General features: G+C 34.9%; 1 protein-coding gene across 5 annotated transcripts in view; it reads left to right on the top strand.

Moving 5' to 3' along the window:
- The window catches only part of LOC149785081 (uncharacterized), a 303,926-nt gene that overhangs the window by 139,502 nt on the left and 142,349 nt on the right, over positions 1-22,075 (top strand). The window contains exon 1 of one of the 5 annotated variants that reach the window (XM_089978814.1): positions 4,632-4,781. The exons of 3 other annotated variants lie outside the window; for them this stretch is intronic. In XM_089978814.1, coding sequence (XP_089834940.1) covers positions 4,711-4,781 — 71 coding nt within the window. In that variant the 5' untranslated portion in view covers positions 4,632-4,710. Of the gene's footprint in view, positions 1-4,631; positions 4,822-22,075 lie in introns of those variants that run through there. One more of the 5 variants, XM_089978818.1, reaches the window with a different exon arrangement.

Below are 22,075 nucleotides of genomic sequence, written 5' to 3'. Positions count from 1 at the left end.
GATATTGAAAACCCTAAGTCCACCAGATAATAAATGGAAAAAGTTTCTTTCTTGACTGCAAGAAAGGTCACTTAGTAAGTGTTTAAATATGGCATCCTATCATGAAATCAAGTGTTACATGATCAGGTGGAACTTTGTTAATCTTCAATAATGTAACAGTTACGGGTTCATTGTGCTCACAGTTGAATGACAGTGGCAATTTCATGGGATAGCCCTTGTGTATATCCACAGTTCTATGTTAATTAGGACCCTTGCATATATCCTACAGTCTATGTTAGGACCTTTGTGTACTGTATATCCACAGTTCTGTGTTAATCAGGACCCATATGTATATCTACAGTTCTATGTTACTTAAGGCCCTTCTTTATATCAACAATCTATGTTAGTTAGTGTCTTTGTGTACTGTATATCCACAGTTCTGTCTTAATTAGGGCCATTGTACATATAAACAATTCTATGTTAATTTGGGCCCTTGTGTATATCCACACTTCTATGTTAATTTGGGCCCTTGTGTATATCAACACTTCTATGTTAATGGGCCCTTGTGTATATCCACAGTTCTATGTCAATTAGGGTCTTTGTGTATATACGTGATTCTCTGTTAATTAGGGCCCTCACATGTAACCACAGTTCTGTCTTAATAAGAGTCCTTGAATATATCCATAATTCTATGTTAATTATAACCCTTGTGTATATACAAAGTTCTTAGTTAATTAGGTCTCATGTATATATCAACAGTTCTGTGTTTTTTTAGGGCCCTTGCATATATCCACAATTCTATGCTTATTAGGGCCCTTGTGTGTATCCACATTTCTGTTAGGGCCCTTGCATATATCCACAATTCTCTGTTAATTGGGACCAGGGCCCTTTCATATATCCACAATTCTATGCTAATTAGGACCCATGTGTATATTTACAGTCCTCTGTTAGGGCCCTTGCATATATCCACAATTCTATGTTAATTGGGGCCTTTGTGTACTGTATATCCACAGTTCTATGTTATTTAGGGCCCTTGCATATATACACAGTTCTCTGTTAATTAGGTTCCTTCCATATACCTACAATTCTATGTTAATTTGGGCCATATTATGTATTAACAGTTCTATGTTAATTAGGAGTCCTTGCATATATTCACTGTTATATGTTAATTAGGGACCCCGCATATATCCACAGTTCTGTGTTAATTTGGAGCCATTGTATTTATCCACAGTTCTGTGTTAATAAGGAGCCCTTGCATATATCCACAGTTCTGTGTTAATTAAAGCACCACTATTTATTGTTTTGAATCCTTGAGAAACAACACTTTATATTCTCAAACTTTCACTTATTATAGAATCTTATATCCCATCACCGTTCTATGAGTGACGTGCCACCCCCATGAGTGTTCCACCACCCTCCTATGAGTGTCCCATCACCATTCTATGAGTGCCTCTCCCACCCCCATGAGTGTCCGATGACCCTGCTATGAGTGTCCAATCACCCTTTTATGAGTGTGCCATCACACTTCTATTAGTGTCCCAGCCCCCATGAGTGACCCATCACCCTCATGTGAGTGTCCCATTACCTCTAATGTGTCTCCCATCACCCTTCTATGAGTTTCCCACCATCTTTCTATGAATTTCCCATCACCCTCCTATGAGTCTCCCATCAATCTTCTATGAGTCTCCCATCACCCTCACCGCTCTGGTGGCCTAGTGGTTAGAGCGTCCGCCTCGGATGCGGGAGGTCGTGGGTTCGATCCCTGGCCGAGTCATACCAGAGACTTAAAAAATGGTACTAACAGCTGCCTCACTTGGCGTTCAGCATTAAGAGGTTAGTGTTAGGACTGATCGGCCTGGTGTCAGGATAATGTGACTGGGTGGGACATCATGCTACATGTCTGCGGCATGATGCCCCAGTGCTAAACATCACTATAAACTGCCACACTGCAGACATCGTAGCAATATGACTGAAAAATTGTTAAAGCTACGTTAAAAATCAAAATCACACATCACACCAGTCACCCTCATAACTCCACTTACCAAACCTATTTTAGGAACTCATAAACTTTCACTACAACTTTATTTAAATGCTGCTACCCCAGCAGTTTTGACACAGCTGTTTCTGCAAGTAGCCATTTCTGCACACCTATCCTCTCTCAGTGGATCTAAACTTGTCTTAGTCCCATAATCCTACTAAGTATAAAATTATACAATTTTGGTCTTTATTTCTAGAAAAGAAAATTATTTTATTTGAAACATTGTTACGAGCAATAAAATTAACTTTTGCTATTTGTCTGGAGTCTGGCTGGGGTCTTCAAGGCTTATGTTCAACAGCTAATCCAGACAGTGTTAAGGGGTTCAGTCAAACTCACTTTTCCACTTAATACAGTATACTTTTCAGTGTAAAAAAGAAAGTTCGCTATTTTAAGAAGAACAATCCATCTCTTCCACATAATTAAAAACAAATTCCTAAATCCCCACCCCAGTTTGCCGAAGTAAGGAGCACATCTCTCATGATGTATTTCATTGTCGGTGTTATCTATCAGAGTTTAATTGCAAGTCAAGAAGCCAACAGAGAATGATGAATTTGTCTAACTTGATATGGTGTCTTTATCGTGGACAGATATAGACGTGTAATCAATAGGGGAACAGATAACAACATGTGCTAGTTCATCATTTCTTATTGCAGATTTAATCATTAGGGATCTATTAAGAAAATTTTCAACTCTAATTCAGATCAGAATTTTGTGCCCTTTTAAACCAATCCCATCCTTTCTGCGTGATAAATGCCAGACTAAAGACACAATATCTGCCCTTTTTGTTTTCATTCACAAGATTGATACAATTGGGAAAGTGTTTTACAGTGGTCTTAAATTTATCATCTGTCTGTCTGATACAGAGATTTATGAGTGTAGATCACCAATCTATTGAGATGAACCAGATTCTGAATCATTTTGGAATAAGGTACACTTGCAGATAGAGACCTTGTTAAACTTTAAACTTTCTTAAATGACTTAAAGGCATGAAATGTCCACAAAATATGATGGTACTTATAAAATATAAGTATTGCACTTTTTCATAATTATGTTCTTTTTTAACATACATGCCATTAAGAAGAGCTTAGAACATGGTATTATGATGTCCATCCATCAATGTATATGGTACATGTATGTCTATCCCTCTGTTCACTATTTCCTGTTCACACAAGAACTAAAGTTTTCCATTAATCACCATCAACAAACTTTAAATTTCAGATGGAAAAGGTCAAAGGTCAAGGTCACTTGAGCTGAAAGAAGAAAAAACTATTTCCATGCAATGGCTTTACTTGTATTCCAAATACCTTGACCTTTATAAATGACTTGCATATGAGATAAGAAAACAATTGTAGATTTGGGGTTTAAACTGTCAAATGTTGAGGTCAAGGGTACTGCCTGAAGGAAAATGGTTTCTAAAAATAGCTCATGTCCTATGCCACAGATGATAACCAAGTTTTATGGATGGTTTGCTTTTGAGACAAAAAAGTTACTGCACAGTGCTGAGATACTGGTCTTTTGATAAATGGCAACTTTTTCTAACATTTCCAGTGTCTGTATAAATTGTTTGCACTTAGCAGGATTCCTGATTTAATGTCAAATGCAGAGTCATGATGATGGATTCATCATAAGAACTATATCTCTGTGCTGCCAAAATTAGGTTGCATTAGCCTAATGTTCATACTTAAGTTAATCATTTAGATCATATGCCAGGCAGGCAGGCAAGACACTGCATTTAACAGATTTGTTTGCATTAGTACACGTGTGGAGAAATTTAAAGGTTTTCTTGTTTTTTGCGTTTTTTTGGCATAACTACACACCATGAAGTTATGTGTTGACCAAAGCTGATATGATGGCAGGATTCCAACCTGCACCCTTCTGGTTGCAAGTCCAGCATATTTATCACTGAGCCACCATGACTCTGAATTGTAGAACTTGCTGTATATTTCACACCGCAATTAGGGATACTTAAAAAATTGGTAGCTTTGTTAGAATTTGCTATATACTGACTACAACAATTAGGAATCCTAACAAAGGGATAGACTTGTCAGTACTCATTGTATACTGTCTACCACAATTAGGGATCCTTAGAAAGGGGTAGCTTTTTCAGAACTCATTGTATACTACCTACCACAATTAGGGATCCTTAGAAAGGGGTAGCTTTTTCAGAACTCATTGTATACTACCTACCACAATTAGGGATCCTTAAAAAAGGGGTTGCTTTGTCAGAACTCACTGTGTACAGCCTACCACAATTAAAGATCCTTAAAAAAAGGGGTTACTTTGTTAGAACTTGCTGCATACTGCATACCACAATGAGAGATCCTTATAAAGGGGTAGATTTGTTAGTTAATCTATACATGGTGTCAAGAAGATAATTGTTTACTGTCGTTATAGCTGTCTAGGTATGCATTTGTGAGTGATGTAGGCAAAATATTTATCAATGAGTATATGATAGCACTTGCCTAATATATATGTCAAGTGCTTTTTCAGAGAACAAAGGATAAAGTGCAAAATTAATTATCAAGATTGCATATTGGTAAGATAATGATAGCATTCTGCAAGGTTGTACTTACCATGTATTGTTCCTGATGTGCATGAACTCTGACTGGTGCACAGGTATACAAGTTTAAAGTGGAACAATTTCTCCATTATCAAAATGATATGGGATTCAGGCCTTGTGATTGCAGGTGGATATGGATAGTAAAAACACAGAACCACAGTGTGAAACGGTCCATCTGGGACAATTCAAGAAGGCAAATTTAAGGTCAGGATTACTTGCAATTCTTCAGATCAAGGAAAATTAGGTACCCTTTTTTAACTGAGCTATCCCTGTTTTGCTCATCCTTGTTTATTTTGGTTGATCTTAGCTGCCAAAGCATTGGGAGTTATTGGTACATGTTTTTGTGGATGTGATTATTAATTTGTGCAAATTAGTGGCGTTACATCATTGCATGATTTGCAGGAGAAATTGTTGAACCATTTTTATGTCATAATCAAAGAGTCTGATGTTACATAATGTGAACACTAATCATCATCACTACCACCACCAGTATCACCACCAGTGAAATAAATGGTAAAGACATTGAGAATAAAGATTTGTATCATTATATAAGGTAATTGCTAAAAATGTATCATAATATAAGGTAATTGATAAAATGAGTATCATCAAATCTACCCATTTGTAAGGATCTCTCATTGTGGTATGTATGAATAAAACTGAAAATGCAAACCATTTAAAGGTAGTTTTAAGTATGTTCACATACACATACATTGCTTCAAAATCAGCAGGCTTTTATAAATTAGATTAAAATGAAAACAAAAATCCATTTAAAAATAACAAGTTTGTTTGCCTTATGAATAATCTAAACATTTTTCAGCTTCCATTCTGTTAAAAATCATATATATGGTTAGCCTCTTTTAAAGAGACTTAGAACAAATAATATTTGCAGTTTTAATGAAATTGTATGTTTTCTGCATGTATAATCTCTTTAAGAGTATCATATGAGATAGTTGCTAAAATGTATCATATAAGGTAATTGCTAAAATATATCATATACGGTAATTTCTAAAATGTATCATTATACAATGTAGTTGTTAAATGTATCATAAAATAAGGTAATTGCTCAAATGTATTATCAAACAAGGTAATTGCTAAAATGTATCATTATATAAAGTAATTGCTAAAATGTATCATTATATAAGGTAATTGCTAAAATGCGTCATATAAAGTAATGTCTAAAATGTATCATTATATAGGGCAATTGCTAAAATGTATCATTATCTAAGATAATTGCAAATGTATCATCAAATAAGGTTATTGCTAAAATGTATCATTATTTAAGGTAATTGCTAAAATGTATCATCAAATAAGGTAATTGCTAAAAATGTATCATCATGTAAGGTAGTTTTTAAAATGTGCCATCATTTAAGGTAATGGCTAAAATGTATCATTTTACTCTAATTTCAGATTTGTGGTGAAAACATTCTATTTTATCATAAATCACACTTTGAGCATATTTCCATCTCATTACTAGTCTGATGTTTGATTTTTTGATTGAGTCTTGCACAAGAGACAGGTATTAATGCATGGAATTTTCTGTATTCTGTTGGAGTTAATTTACCATATTTGCCATTGGAGACTTATTAGGGATAGGGCCAAAGGTCAATTTTGGTCAGAAAAAATGACAATAGCATAATATAGGCAGTTTACTTTACTTGCGATATAATATATAAGTGTAAAAATAATTCCATGTCAGACTTGTCCTATTAAACTGGGCTGGGAACTCCTAAACTCCTAAATTAAGTGAATAGAGTATTGTCATACGATTGATGAGAGTTACTGTATTTATGTATATGTGAGACACACTCAAATATGAATGGAATAAACCCAGATCTGCCATTGTATTATAGTGTGGTGGATCTGGCTCTACTGTTAAATTTAAATATCAAGATTTGTCTTAACTTATTGATAAGTAGGTATGTATATACATATAGATATAAGGGAAGGATAGACAGATGGGTAAAAGGAAGAATGATGAATGAATAGAAAAATAAATCAATAATGGTGGGATGGGATGATACAGGGAGTTGTTGTGTATATGTATGATGGGGACATGAAATCCACATATAGTTATATATATATATATATATATATATATATATATATATATATATATATATATATATATATATATATATATATATATATATATATATATATATATATATATATACATACATAGTGTTGTTAGAACTTTACTGACAGTTACAGTTACTAGAACATTTAACAATTGTTCATGTGATAATTGTATTTTGTAGGTGTACAAGACACTTATCTACCATAAGGGTTTGCAAACTCCTAGTTGAAGTATTAGCATTAATACTTCTGGGAACTTGGCCCTTAAATTGATCAAATATTTGACACAAAATCAAGTGAACACCTTACACAATAAAAGCCCTATCTTGCTGACTAATACATTTATTAGAATAATAAAAAATCAGTACATTTTTGTCTTCACCAATTGCATCACTCACATTACTGACTTTATGAGAAACATGTCTTTTTTTCTTTCAGTTTTATCCCCTGACAGTATTATGTGAAATTTAATTTAAATTCAGGCCAAGTTTTATCACGGTATAGAAGTGTATTGTTTGGAGACTCTATTTTTGTGGTGTTATAATAAAATGCTATCAAGTGGCCGTCAGAACAAATTGGACCAAATTTCGTTGGAAGGCTTTTAAAATGCCTGCATGTTATTGTCCTTTATCAGTATTGTATTAAGGTATTGTCGAGTGACAAGGTTGTCAATGTGAAGAAAGTCCTTGTACTTTGAATTATCATGGCTCTGTGCATGTTGAGATGTGCATTGAGGGTAGAGAGTTCCTTGGAGTGGGTCCCCTTTAATTAAACAAGAGGTTTTCATTGTTGAGTTTTATTGATTTGTTTCCTGCCCGTAAATTTGTGAGCTACTCATCCCACACATCTCTTTAAAAAAAATAAAGTAAGACATTGTATTGCATTTTAAACAAGTATCAGTGAAGGGAAATGTTGGACATTGATTGTGTTATCAGTGGTTATTTGTATAAATCTAACTTCTTGTTCTAGCAGCCTGTATATCAGACAGTATACACATCGATCAATTGCTACAGCTATATATCTTCAAACTACTTCTTTACTTGTACCTACTTTCCTGCCAACCAACCTACTTACCTACCTAGCTGTTCACATGCAATCTGTTCATGTGCAGTGTTATATTGAAGTAGTTTTGTATCAAGTACTTCATTATAATACTGTCGACTCTTTGACTACCATGAACAGTGTTATAGTGAGGGAGTTTGGTATCATGTTCTTCATTATAGGGCATTATACTAAATGACTCCCATGGACAGTACTGTTGTAAGGGAGTTCTGCATGTTGTCTTTTATTATGAGGCAGTGTATAGTTTCTGTGTACAGTGTTATATAAAGGGAGTTCAGTATCATTTACTTTATTATAATGTGGTCTTGCTAAAAAGCAGTATGTGCTATGGTTCCTGTAGACTATTAAAATGAGTGAGTTCTGTATCATATCTAATTATAAAGTGGTGTCACTATAGGGCAGCATGCTCTCTAGCTGTAATGGACAGTATTATAACAAGGGAGTTCTGTATCATATATTTCATTATTAAATGGTCTCACTATGAGGCAATAGGGTCAGGTGCCACCATAGATAGCATTATAATGAGAGAGCACTGTAATGAAAACATCTAATTGATTATTAATGGGGATCTGCAGTAGTTCAGTAGGTAGAGTATCAGACTTTTAGTTCAAGGGTCAGGGTTCATTACCTGCCCAGGCCAGTCTGGGTTGGCTACCTTGGTGTGCCCTTGGGAAGTAGCACTTAGTTCTGATTTTCTCAGCATTATATTGCTGATATAATGTGTTACCATGAAAAGCCAAACCAACTAAGAATTAATAACTGCATGTATTCTCTGTGATTTTTTCATTTTTAGTTATATTTTGTGGGCATAAATAAGTACAGGTAAAAGTATTATGTAGTAATTTGATCGAGTTGCTGATGATTTAACAGCGTTGCTTATTTTAATATATTTGCAGCGAAACTAAGTCCACAAGCCACACCCAACACCTACGTCTTGTGTAATAGACCTGTTTAGTGTTCTTTCTTATTTAGTAGTATCATTCTTATATAGATTTCATGTTAAAATATTATCATAAAAATGCACAAGGCAGTGCTTTACTTGCTATGCTTTGCATCTAGTGTTTTTTTGTGTTTGTGGATGGTTTTTTGATCAGTGTAAACCTCCTTGAGGAATACAAATTATTCAAGAAATATTACATACAATAACAGCAACAGTATTTCTTCTTATTGTATTGTGTAAATGTTTTGAATTTTGTGTCTTACTAAGAAAAGAACTGAATCAGGCGCATGATGAAAGTTAAAACAAGCTGCTTATGCAAATTAAATAAATGTTAAAAATGAACAAGTTCATAATATAGACTCCAAAGGTGGATAATGAACCAGTAATATAACCATTCAGAGAGAAGTGAAGGCAAATTATGGGCAAGTTAGTATGCATGTGAAGGGTGAGAGGGCAAATGGGTGTGAAGGCAAATTATGGGTAAGTTAGTTTGTATGTGAAGGGTGTGAAGGCAAATTATGGGTAAGTTAGTATGTATGTGATGGGGTGAAGGCAAATTATGGGTAAGTTAGTATTCATGTGATGGGTGTGAAGGCAAATTATGGGTCAGTTAGTATGTATGTAATGGGTGTGAAGGCAAATTATGGGTAAGTTAGTATGTATGTGAAGGGTGAGAGGGCAAAATATGGGTAAGTTAGTATTCATGTGATGGGTGTGAAGGCAAATTATGGGTAAGTTAGTATGTATGTGAAGGGTGAGAGGGCAAAATATGGGCAAGTTAGTATTCATGTGATGGGTGTGAAGGCAAATTATGGGTAAGTTAGTATTCATGTGATGGGTGTGAAGGCAAATTATGGGTAAGTTAGTGTTCATGTGATGGGTGTGAAGGCAAATTATGGGTAAGTTAGTGTTCATGGTGTATGTATGAAGGCAAATTATGGGTAGGTTAGTATGTATGTGATGGGTGTGAAAACAAATCATGGGAAGTTAGTATTCATGTGATGGGTGTGAAGGCAAATTATGGGTAAGTTAGTATGTATGTGATGGGTGTGTAAGCAAATCATGGGAAGTTAGTATGCATGTGATGGGTGTGAAGGCAAATTATGGGTAAGTTTGTATGTATGTATGTGCACTTGTACTGGTGCAAAATACTGCATAAATTGTGCAGATCTAACAAAGATGATGCAGCATATGCTCTCACTGTGGGTATTATTTATGCTGAAATCAATCCAAGGAGGTAGAGGGCTGAAATTATGTAGCAAGACTTTTAGGTCTTTCCCAACTTTGCAGATCATCATGTGGATTTCTGTTTACTTCCTGTGTTAAATTGCAGATCACTGTGAGTATTGAAAAAACACTATGTGATAGCTATTCTTTTATCAACACCATTCCAATGTGTGCCTGTCAATATCTGTATCCCACCTGATGAGTCTTGAAAAATCTGACTTTTAATATTGTATTACATGGGTTTAATGAACTCATCATACTAAAACAGCTTAAATGAAGGAAGAATCACACTTCTGTTTTTTATTTCTTAGTTTTCTTTAGTTATATCTTTAATCAAAACAGTCACCTAACATTATTCAATGGGGTCTCTGCAGTTTGCAGGTGGGCTGGCCTTGTATTCGTGTCTCTATGATAACAGTTGGGTGTGGCTATGGATTTAAGGTTTCTTCTAAAATGTCAAATATTTCATCTAAAATGTTAAAATGTGCAAGTTGTCATCAGATCAGTGTTTTTGAAAATTGGTTGTAGTCATCTTGAAGTAACTTTAACAATGGCAATTTTTAATCACTAAATAAAAAATTGTCACCAAACTTGTACCATACATTTTAATGGATAACATTCACCAAACTGTGAATGAGTTAAATGCAGCTCTGCAGGTACATAATATGTTTAGGCCATTATTTTCTAATCATATCATGAAGTGAAGAGCATAGACCATGATCTACCAATTAATTGTGTGATCTTAGACGATCCATATCTCATTTTTGCAGATGGACTAACTCTATTAAATTCCTTCCACCATGTTGGTTTTTATAACAAATTCCTAATTTAAGTTATTCTGGCAAGATTTATTCCCCTTGAGTGCTCTTATGAAAGAAGATTAACTTTATAAAATACTGATTGCTGTCTAAATTTCTGTTAGATTACAGTGAAGAATTTTTAAAATCACTTTATTGAACTTTGAATTTAGTCATTGAATCTCTTTAAAATCAATTGAACATCATATTTATTGTATGCTGTGCGGGTCAACATTATGATGTCACTACTGAAAACGTTTCTGCTTACATACAATCAGAGCATTGGTTACCTAGATACATAATATATACCGGTATATGGCGTCTGCCCAGTTAGCCAGATACAGACTTGGCAGAAATAGGTTTTTGTTGTTCATAGTTGGCTTCCAGCATTACATGGGTAAATATGGTAAACTACAGTGACTCAGTGGCTAGCATAGTCCTGGGTTTCAGTATTTCCAAGACCAGACCATATCAGCTGCTGTGGCATAACTCTTTGCACTGTTGCACATTGCCTGTGCCATGTGTAGCCTTTCATGTGTTGCTGTGTTTTAAACTGCCAAACAGACAAGCAAAACATGGGTAAATATAGTAAGCTGCGGTAACTCATAAGCAAAACATGGGTAAATATGAGCAAACTGCGACTGTTTTATTTCTTCATTTGGGTGGCCTGACTATGTACATGAAATGAAACGAGCTATATTGTGGAAATGTAAATCTTCTCTTTATTGAAGTAGTAATGGCCCTACTGCATCATGACATCATCGATGTAAACACTGGGGGGTGGGCTGACAGCATTCACAACCATATCTTAGCTGTGTTGATGGATGTAAATGAGTGTTATATTCAACAGAAACTAAATTGATTACTGTTTAAGATACCTTATTTTTTAGTATACTAATCCCAGCGGGGCCCCTGTAATATAATTATCCCAGTGGGGCCCCTGTAGTATATTTATTCCAATTTTACAAGGTCTGTAGTTTAAAAAGAAGACAAAAAACAAGGTGTTGCAGACTCTTTAACTGACAGAGCCTTTTGTCTCTATAAACTTGTAGTTTCATCAGTATTATTTTAATTTTTTGTCTCTATGGAAACTAAAGTTGATTTGATATTGTTTTAGTATTTTTTTGTGATTATCACATTAAATTAAGTACAAGAAAAATTTCCAATAGCAATATCTTTAAAAGGAAATGTATGACCAAATTAAAGGTTTAGTACTATATTTAACCACTTAAAGGTTTAGAGACAGATTTTACAAGTTAAAGGTTTAGTGCCATATTTTACAAGTTAAAGGTTAAGTGCCATATTTACAAGTTAAAAGTTTAATGCCATATTTTACAAGTTAAAGGTTTAGTGCCATAGTTTACAAGTTAAAGGTTTAGTTTCATAATTTAAAAGTTAAAGATTAAGTGCCATATTTTACAAGTTAAAGGTTTAGTGCCATATTTTACAAGTTAAAGGTTTAGAGCCATATTTCAAAGGTTAAAGGTTTAGTGCCATATCTTACAAGTTAAAGGTTTAGTACCATATTTTGCAAGTTAAAGGATTAGTGCCATATCTTACTAGTTTTATTTGGCAGTTATGCAATAATATTTCATACCAGATTTTCTCCTTGCATTGGTTTAATAGTATGAAAATTCAAAATCAGAATTTAGGCACTTGACTTTAGTTTTGAATACCCCAATCTTTGTATGCATAATTGTGTAGTGATTTGACTGAATCACAGTGAAATAGTTAATCCCACATTCAGTCTCATTATATAGGGCACCTTTAAGAATTGTGTTTACAGTGTGAAGTCATAGAGACAAACCAGTAGGTGCTGCTAACACATTTTAATACATCAATACTCTACTGCAGCTGACCCTAATGGTTTGGCTACCAGTCAGTCTAGAAGGGGGGCAGACCAGTGTATTAGGTTAGGAAACAAAACAAAGTAAATATGTAGCTCAGAACATATTTGAAAAGATGCTGTGTGACCTATTGGTTGGTACTGTCCTTGGTGACTGGTATTTGATACATCTTATTGTTGGAAATCTCTTACCCATATGTTACATATGAAGGGTTTGTCTCTGATCAATCAATCAATCAATCATAAGTCAATCAGTCAATTAATCAATCAATTAATCAATTAGTCAGTAAACCTGTATGAAACATTAATTTAAAAAGTTCCAAATAACATAATTAATTTGTTGCAACATCTTAAGTGTTATAAGATATTTTTTATTATATCTGTTGCATAGACTAAACAAAATAGTCATTTTATATGAATATTAGCAGATTGAGTTGTCCAGGCTGAATATAACAAGCAAGATAACTTGTTAACAGGGTATGGAGGCTATCTGATGTGTAGACAACACAATACATGTATTCTGTCAGCTTGTTACTGATATCAAATAAAGTCAATCCATTTCATTGCCATTTGGCTCAGAAAGACTCCCATCAACCCGAAAGAAGCTTTTTTTAAAATAAATTGCTCCTTTCTCTTTTGCTTCCATCTTGATTGAAGTGGCAAAAATGCTTCAAGTGCTAAAATAATAATAAGGTTTTATCAGCAATATCTGCTATTTTTGTGGGTTCAGTTGTTACTGCCAGAAGAATTTTAACCAAAGACATGTTTAACTTGATTCACAGGACAATTTACTGCCATTAGGTGGCACAATTTATCACATTATCACTAAAACCAGTCAAGTTTTCCACAGACAGCTCCTAGAAAGACAATAAATTAAATGGCTTCTGTAATGAGGGAGGACATGGAACAAAGGGATGATCACTTTCCCTGACTCTCAGGTTTGGGTTGGAAAACAATGCCAACCCCAATTTGCAAAGGGTCAGTGCAAATAAACAAGATCCCTATGGGAAGTGTTCTGTATTATCAACCAGAAGCCTAAAACAATAAGCATCAGATTGAGCTGACAAGGAGTTTTTGTCTGGATAAATTGGATGTAAGCAGCAGTGTTTAGGATGTTGGGGTTGAAAAGCCCCATGTTGGGGATATAGCTGCTGGTAAACTCCTTCATCCTGCCTAAAGCAGACCACATTCTGTAAATTTATAAGATGACTGGACAGTAAACAATAAACAACCTTTAATATTTTTTTTTTAAATTTTAAATTCTGTTTTATTTGCTCTTTTCAAGTCAGTCATATCATGATGTGGCATTGACTGTTCATCTATGATATTTTGATTTGTCTCACACATAATTTTATAATGGTTGGAGAGAGTTTGCTTTGCTCTAGTATATATCATGGCTAGACAGTGTATCACCTACCATAGCCACACTGCCTGATTCAAGGGTCAAGGTCATGGTTAGGGAAAATGTAGTTCAGTGATATGTGTCCTTGTCAGGAGTATAACTTTTGAACCATTGAAGATATTTTAATGACACATTGCTCCAGTATATAACATGACTAGTAGGTGTATCATACAATATCCATGCCTCCAGCTTCAAGGTCACTGTCAAGGTCACAACAAGGGAAATTATAATTTTGTGAATTGCACCCATGTCCTGAGTAAGTTTGCATCAATGAAGATATTTTAATGACACTTTAGCCAGTTATGTAACTTGTATAGACAGTGTGTCATATACCATAATCATGCCTTCTTCCCCAAGGGCACAGTCACTGCAAAGGTAATTAGTGTGTAACTTGTATTTTTATTTGTTTATAAGCAAGTATTGATGGTACTAATCTGCAATGCTTAAAATTTTGTCTAAACTTTCATGAGATATATTCTCATGTCAGAAGGATGTGAAGCAAGTGAACCATTTCCAGGAGCATTCCTTATCACTGAAGTCTCAAAGATACCTTACCTTATCATACATATTCACTTTTAAGTCGAGTCAAACTGCACACATTAAAGATCCTGATTTACAGTAGCATAATGCTCCTGCAGATCAGGGTCTGTGCTGTTTGTTCTAGTGATTACTCCCAACAAACTGCACAGACCCAGATCTGCCAGTGCATTATGTGCTGGCAGAACTGGGTCATTGCAGTTTGCTGTTGGATTTATCTTATAAGCATATATATATGGTTATTTGATATCTTTTAAAACACCAAAAATACTCTAACTTTGGTGAGCTTTATTATAAATATGAAATACAATAAATACTGTAAGGGACTTAGTTCAGATCAATGGATGGTTTAAGGAGCTTCTCTAGAAGATAATAGGGGACCGATCTGTTGGCCTAGTGGTTAGAAAATCCACCTCAGATGCAAGAAGTTGTGGGTTCAAACCCCAGCTGAGTCATACCAGAGACTTATAAAAATGGTACTAACAGCTGCCTCGCTAGGCACTCAGCATTAAAAGGTTAGCATTAGGTCTGGTCAGCCTGGTGTCAGGATAATGTGACTGGATGGGACATGATGCTACATGTCTGCGTCATGATGCCCCAGTGGTAGACTTCACTATAAACCACCACACTGCAGACATCATAGTGATTTCACTGGAAAATTGTTAATGCTACATTAAAAATCCAAATCTCACACACATGCACGCACACAAGCACACACACACACGAAGTCTAGGGAGATGATATTCTCATGAACATTGTCACAGAAGAACCTCTCTTGAAAGACCACCCCTTCTGCCAAAAAAGTATGGTCTCTCAAGACAGGTTGTCTCTCATAACAGGGCATACCACTATATAATCAACGAATCTGTGCATTAAGAAAATGGTCTTTCAGGATAGTTGGTCTCACATAGCAGTGGTCTTTCAAGACAGGTTTGACTGTATTACTGGTTGGTTTTTATTTATTTGTTACATCATGCAAAGACAATGGGAGCTAATTCCTCTCTTAAAGGACAGATACAGCTGAGCTAGGCTTGCCTAAGCAGGCATATCCATGATCTTTGGATTATCAGTCCAGTGCTGCACCTGGTGAACTACAGTGGCAACCTTTTCTCTTGTAATTGACCAGCCACACACTTGATGAAGTAATGATTTAAATTAGTCCTGCAATGAGGTCTGTGGTAAGTAGCAATTAGCCTGTATACAGACAGCTAGTCAGACCAGTATGTTTGTTAAGTATCTATGTAACCATTGCTGTGATTAGATAACTACTAAAACAGTTTAATTTTTAATGTGATAATGTTTACCCATACATCTTGCATAAATCTTTAAATAGATAGGTTAAGTCTAGTGACAGCTTAAACAATAATAATGTTATTTATTAATTATAATAATAATAATGTTAATAATGATGTTAAATTAATTTCAAGGAAATAAATTGCTGTATTCAAAGTTCAATGAAATTAGAAAACAATCCTTAAATAACATTAAAGCAACCATTCTGAGAACAATCTGTATTCAAAAGAGGCAGGTATTCCTCTTTTGTAAGAAGAGTCCCAAAGGGGAGTAAATCTTGATGGAATAAATTTAAAAGGCTTTCTTTATTACAAAAAAGAAGAATAAAAGAATAAACTGATCTTCTGGTCATATTATAACTTAAAAACTTCATTTTTATTCAGTCAGGCTGTTCGATTTTTATATGCCTAACCTGTCTTATCACATATTGAATCAAATGAAAACTCGGAGGCAATTTGACATATCGCTGATGCATAGGCTGCAAGTAAAGCTGTGGAAGACAGTTTAGCTGTAGTGAACAGCCTGCCCTCTCCAAGGATTTGCAATTAGTAGACAAATGCTCATCTAGAACTTGGCATAGTATTGTAATTTTGTCCATTTTGAACTGCACTCCTCATCAGCTTATAAACTGTTCCTTTGCTTGGAAAATAGCTATAAGGACAAGATCATCCAATAAACAATATTAAATACATTTCAGGATATAAGTGGTGAATAGCACTGGTTAGTATGCAGGTCAAAAGGGTCTGGGTTCAGTTCTTGCTATTGGATCATGCTGTATCCCCTGGCAAGGCACTTAACGCAGATTGCTTCATCACTAAATAACCTAATTGTGTTGCTGTGCCATAAATCTCTAGCAAAGTATTGCATGCCTTGATAACTGTAAGCCAGTGTTACCATTGGTCACACCTTAAGCCAAATAATTACTCAAAATGGTAGGATACCATATCTACTCGCTTATAAGTCGAGTCCAACTGCAAACTGCACAGACCCTTATGTGCCAGCAGATCTGGGTCTGTGCAGTTTGTTAGGAGTAATCAGTTGAACAAACAGCATAGACCCTGATCTGCAGGTGCATTATGCTACAGCAGATCAGGATCTTTGTTGTTTGCAGTTTGACTCATTGTATAAGTGAGCATACATGGTAGTTAGCCTAGAACCTTGAAGACTCTCCTTGTTGAACTCAGACCTGGAATTGGGAATTCAGCACAAAAAGGGTCCTTTTCTCTCCCATCCACTCCTTAAGAGACATGGTTCTGTTTACTTGGCTACTGAAGATAATGGTTATTGTTTATGGTGGTTGCCTCACAGGAGGGACCTAGGCTAAGCCAGAGAAAGATTCTGTTTCTCAATTAAATGGAAAATTTCACACAGCCTCCTTTGATAAGTCACATAATCAAGACAATCTTCAACAAAAAGGCACCTGTTTTCTTCAACAATATACAAGATGCTGCAAGCATCTCACAAAGTGTAAGATGGGGATGATCAAAGAAAAGAAACTGTAATTGTTTATCCCCGTGAAATAAGGACATGATGGTGACTGCACTAGTTTTGAAAACAAAATCTGAAAATAGAAATTGTAGGGGAATGATTCAGCAGTGGTAACACAGAATATTTTAGACATTTTTGGAGACGATTAAGTCTGATTATATAAAAATGAAACATTGAATTATCTACAGGTAATACTGTCAGTTTGTATATATAAGAATTTAACTTTTAATGATAAAGCAATATGCTCATGCACTTGAAATGCCAGGTATACTTTCTAAAAATGTATCAACATTTTGTGCGGAATAAACAATGCCATTTATGGTTCAACTCCCCAGAAATAATGAAATGTTGAAATTATTAGAAGTCTGCATTTAGCTGGAAAATCTGTAGATTGGAGTAATTGAAGGTGAATCAATATGGCAAAGCTTGTCTTTTTGTAAAATTGTTTCTTTTGTAACAGTTCTGGGTATGAACACATTTTGGTATTAGAAGCACTGATTTTGTTTTGTCACGGCTTAGTGCATCTCTTTGCATGATACTTAACCCCCACTCCTTTGCTGGTAAATATTTTCTTGTGTACTAAATAGCCAAGTTTAACTCCTTGTTGTCAGATATTATGTTTTTTTCCTGATGGCAGCCATTATGCTACTGCCCTTCAAAATATTGGATGGTGCAGTCTGCATCCATTTTTGTTGATGGCTTATGTGGAAACACTTGATTGCATAAACTCCCATATGTACTTGCTTATAAGATGAGTCCAACTAAATACTGCACAGACCCAGATCTTCCATCGCATAATGCACCAGCAGATCTAGGTCTTTAGAAGTTGTTAGGAGTAATCAGCAGAACAAACAACACACACCCTGATCTGCAGGCACATCATGCTATGGCATATCAGGATCTTTGTTGTTTACAGCCTAATTTGACGTATGGTTAAGTAAAGCGAGTACTTTCTATTTACATAAAACTGATGAGATCTTGAACATGGTAAGTACAAGTCCAATTCCAGGGTCAGATTTCCATAAAATCCCTGAAGAAAGAAATTTCTCATAAATAAGAAACAATAATGATAATAATAATCATCCTCGGGCTAATATAATTTACAGCATTTGGAGGGAAAAAACAATAACAGCATAACCCATACTGTGAGAAAGGAAAATATTCCCACTACCCTAGATGTTGCAAACACTGAGAACAGCTCATTAAAAGATATTTAACACCACATAACAATAGGAGGTTTGGAAAACTGATTTACTTTTCAGAAATCTGGGAAACTAAAATCACACAGGATGTGTATTTAGGCACATAATGGGGGCCACTATCTGATTTTTATGAAAGTACTGCCAATTTTTACAGACCTTATAGAATCCATCTCATAGGCAAAAAAACACATTTACCAGTACAAAATGGAAAGATGCTATTATTATTATTATTATTAGGGGGTCCCGATTGGCCCAGTGGTCAAAAGTACTCTTTTTTTAAACTGATCACTGTCATCTGCCTCTGTCCACGTGGTTTCTAGTCTCAGGCTCAGCCAATGTGGTACCTGAGAAAGCTTGCCAGTAGCTTCAAGTGGGTCAGTGGTTCTAACTGGGGTTTGTCCAGTTCTTCCTTTACCAGTGACACTGGCCACATTGTATTATATGCTGATGAATGGCATTCAACCCAAAACAACATTATTATTATTATTATTATTATTATTATTATTATTATTATTATTATTATTGTGTCAACTAGGATCTTTTTCTAGAGGGTAAATGTGACTACCATTTTGTTTGTTAAATGGAGAAAGTAGAGGATTAAAGAGGGATATAACAGATCAGATCAGATATTATTTTTTTTCACGTTCCCATTTACCTTAAGTGTATGTCTTTTATTTACTCTTTTCTTTATCAGATCACCTCATCCCCTATTTTGCTTCTTTTTCTCTTCAAACTATATGTTTGTATTGCTTGATTGAATGATGAACTGTTAATTACTGTGAAAGTTGTTTTTTTCTTCCAAAAATAGTCATATATTAGGCTGCATAAAAAAGAATATGTGGTTCTGATTATCTGCCTGATCCCATCTTTTCCTGCTGACTCAACATTTTATTAAAACAACACAAATTTGTTGAGAAAAAAATTAATTGGGGAGAAGAAACAATTAATAACAATCATTCTGATCACAACACAAAGACTTTCTCAGTCACATCCTTTACCTCAAACAATAGATATCAGTAACACCAACATTAAATCCACACAGTCAGTATGAAACCTAGGTGTCACTCTGGGCAGTACTCTCACATTGCACCAACATGTCATGAACATATGCAAGGCTGCATCTCTTGAGCTGAGACACATCAGCTCCATTCACAAATATCTTTCAGGTGATGCCACTAAAACACTTGCATGTTCATTAGTACTTTCAAGACTGGACTATTGTAACTCAATTCTGTCTGGTTCATCTCAATATCTACTTCAGAAACTTCAAAAAGTTCAAAACACAGCTGCTCGGATCATACTTAGAGTACCACGATCAGAGCACATCTCCCTGCTGCTCTGTACCCTACACTGGCTATCCATTCGATGCAGAATCAAACACAAAATTTGTTCTCTGTGCTACGTTTCATTGACGCACTCCTGTCCAACATACCTATCCGACCTCATGCATGTGTACACACCAGCAAGACACTTGCTCTCCTCTTCTGACAATCATTTACTCATTTTTCCCACTATGAAAACGAAGTCATATGGACAATGTTCTTTTGCATACCAGGGCCCAGCAATGTGGAATGATTTGCCCACTGAACTTAGACACAAGGACACAGTGATCCCATTCAAGAGTGCTCTTAAAACTCACTTATTTCGACTGCAAGAACAAACTTCAAGACCTAATAATGTTCCCTACCTTAAATATTTTCAGCATGTTGTTTATGTTTTTTAATTTCATGGTATTTGTTTTTTGTAGTAATATCATATGTTTTTTTATGTTATAGGTGTTGTCTAATGTTGTAAAGTGCTTAGAGCTTCTAAGCATTAGGCGCTATACAAAGTCTTCATTATTATTATTATTATTATTATTATTATTATTAATAATAAAGATATGTAACTACGATTGAAGTTAAATTCATGATATGAAGAACACTTATTTTCTTGTTTATGCTTCATCTAAATCCATCCGGACAAAAAAACAAGAAAAAAAAAACACCCCAAAATGTTTGTACCAACCTACAATGTAACCAGAACCATTCATATTTTTTTATTTGGTCTTAGAAATACAATCTTTTAAAAACATTATACTGGCAGCCATCAGTAACTTTTGGACAGTAGGATGTTATAACCTGCTGACATCAAGATAAAACTTCAAATTTAAATTGCCAAACTTGTTCTTTTTAATAAAATAATAATTTTTAAAAATGCTGCTGGAAAATATGATCACTTTTTATGATTTCAGCTACTGTTATCATTGGTAAAGCATAGAAATGTTTCTGAAATTCAAATTATTGACTACGCTACTCAATACACTAGTGATAAATTCTCATTTCTTGTCCTTAGATAAATGAAATACACTGCAAATCCATATAAAGCCCTTCTCCTTCACAGCTGATATTCACATTTATTTGTGTATGTTAACAGGATATTGTCATGAAATAATTGTTGTGCTATTTTCAACAGAACCAATTTAGTGCATTTTACTTGTCCTTCAGCCAAATAAAATGGATCTCTCAAAACCATGGTGAGGTCAACATTTATTTACCTTGTGTATGTGGTCCACCTTGAGTTGATCCAGTAACTATCCTTGATTGCAGTATCATTTGTTGACAGCTCTGGCATCTTGGGAAGGAAAGCCCCAGTTGACCCCAGACTGATAAATAATGCCAAATCAGACAGTCCCAAAAAAATTCTGACTTTAGTAGCAAGGTTGAGTAAATAGTGTTTCTTCAAATTAATGCTATAAATTTGTTTTAGAGGGTCAGTCAGCCTGAAAGCTGCTATTTAGGGCATAAATATTGCATAAATGAAAACTTATCTTATAATTGTCTTACTTGGCAGAGATTTTCCTGACTACCCCACCCCACCAAACTCATTTATAGTGACTGATGTGAATATTCTTCAGTCATACCAATAAAGCAATATCTAGAAACAAATTATTTAGAATAGAGTAAAAGCTACAGATTATTTTCTGATGAACATTTTGTAACGAAATTTAAAATTGCAAAGCTTTTTCTCCAGCATAATCTAATTATTCCAGTTGAATCTACAGTAATGAATGCAGTGCAGCCAATTTATATAGAACACTAATGACCACATATAGGTGCCCATTGTGGACAGGTGTCCTTTATACAGAGGTTTTATGGAACAGTAAGTTAAAGAAAAGGGTACAAAATATTTACATTTGTTAGAAATCGTCTGTTTTATGGAGGTGTCTGCAAAAACAGATCATGACACCTTATGACATGAACATAACTTATGACATGAACATAAATGATGCTTGCTTGGTAGGTTCACGATGTATTTCTCACACAATTTGCCCATGCTTGAAGTCAACAACTTTTAGAAAATATTTAGACCCTGTTAATAATGATAAGACCAGAACATTTATTGGAGTGGCCCCATGAGCTTATTATAGGTGAAATATGGTATTTGGAAAACAATTTGTGGCAGAGACTGTTATATTCAACTAATGAAGACTCCAAGTACATAGTAGCAGACAAGAAAGTTGATAAACAGGAAGAGAATTTTAAGGCCCTCTTAGAAGGCTAAGACAGTCCGATCATTATACTACCACATAATTGTCTAGGTTTTCTGGTGTCCTTTTTCACTGATCCATGGCCTTTCCTCCACTTTA

This window comes from Sinohyriopsis cumingii, chromosome 13, assembly GCF_028554795.1.
Source record: "Sinohyriopsis cumingii isolate HCF-2022 chromosome 13, ASM2855479v2, whole genome shotgun sequence".
Classification (NCBI taxonomy): Eukaryota; Metazoa; Mollusca; class Bivalvia; order Unionida; family Unionidae; genus Sinohyriopsis; species Sinohyriopsis cumingii.
Note: the sequence above shows the minus strand (reverse complement) of the source record. Positions and strands in the feature narration are given on the sequence as shown.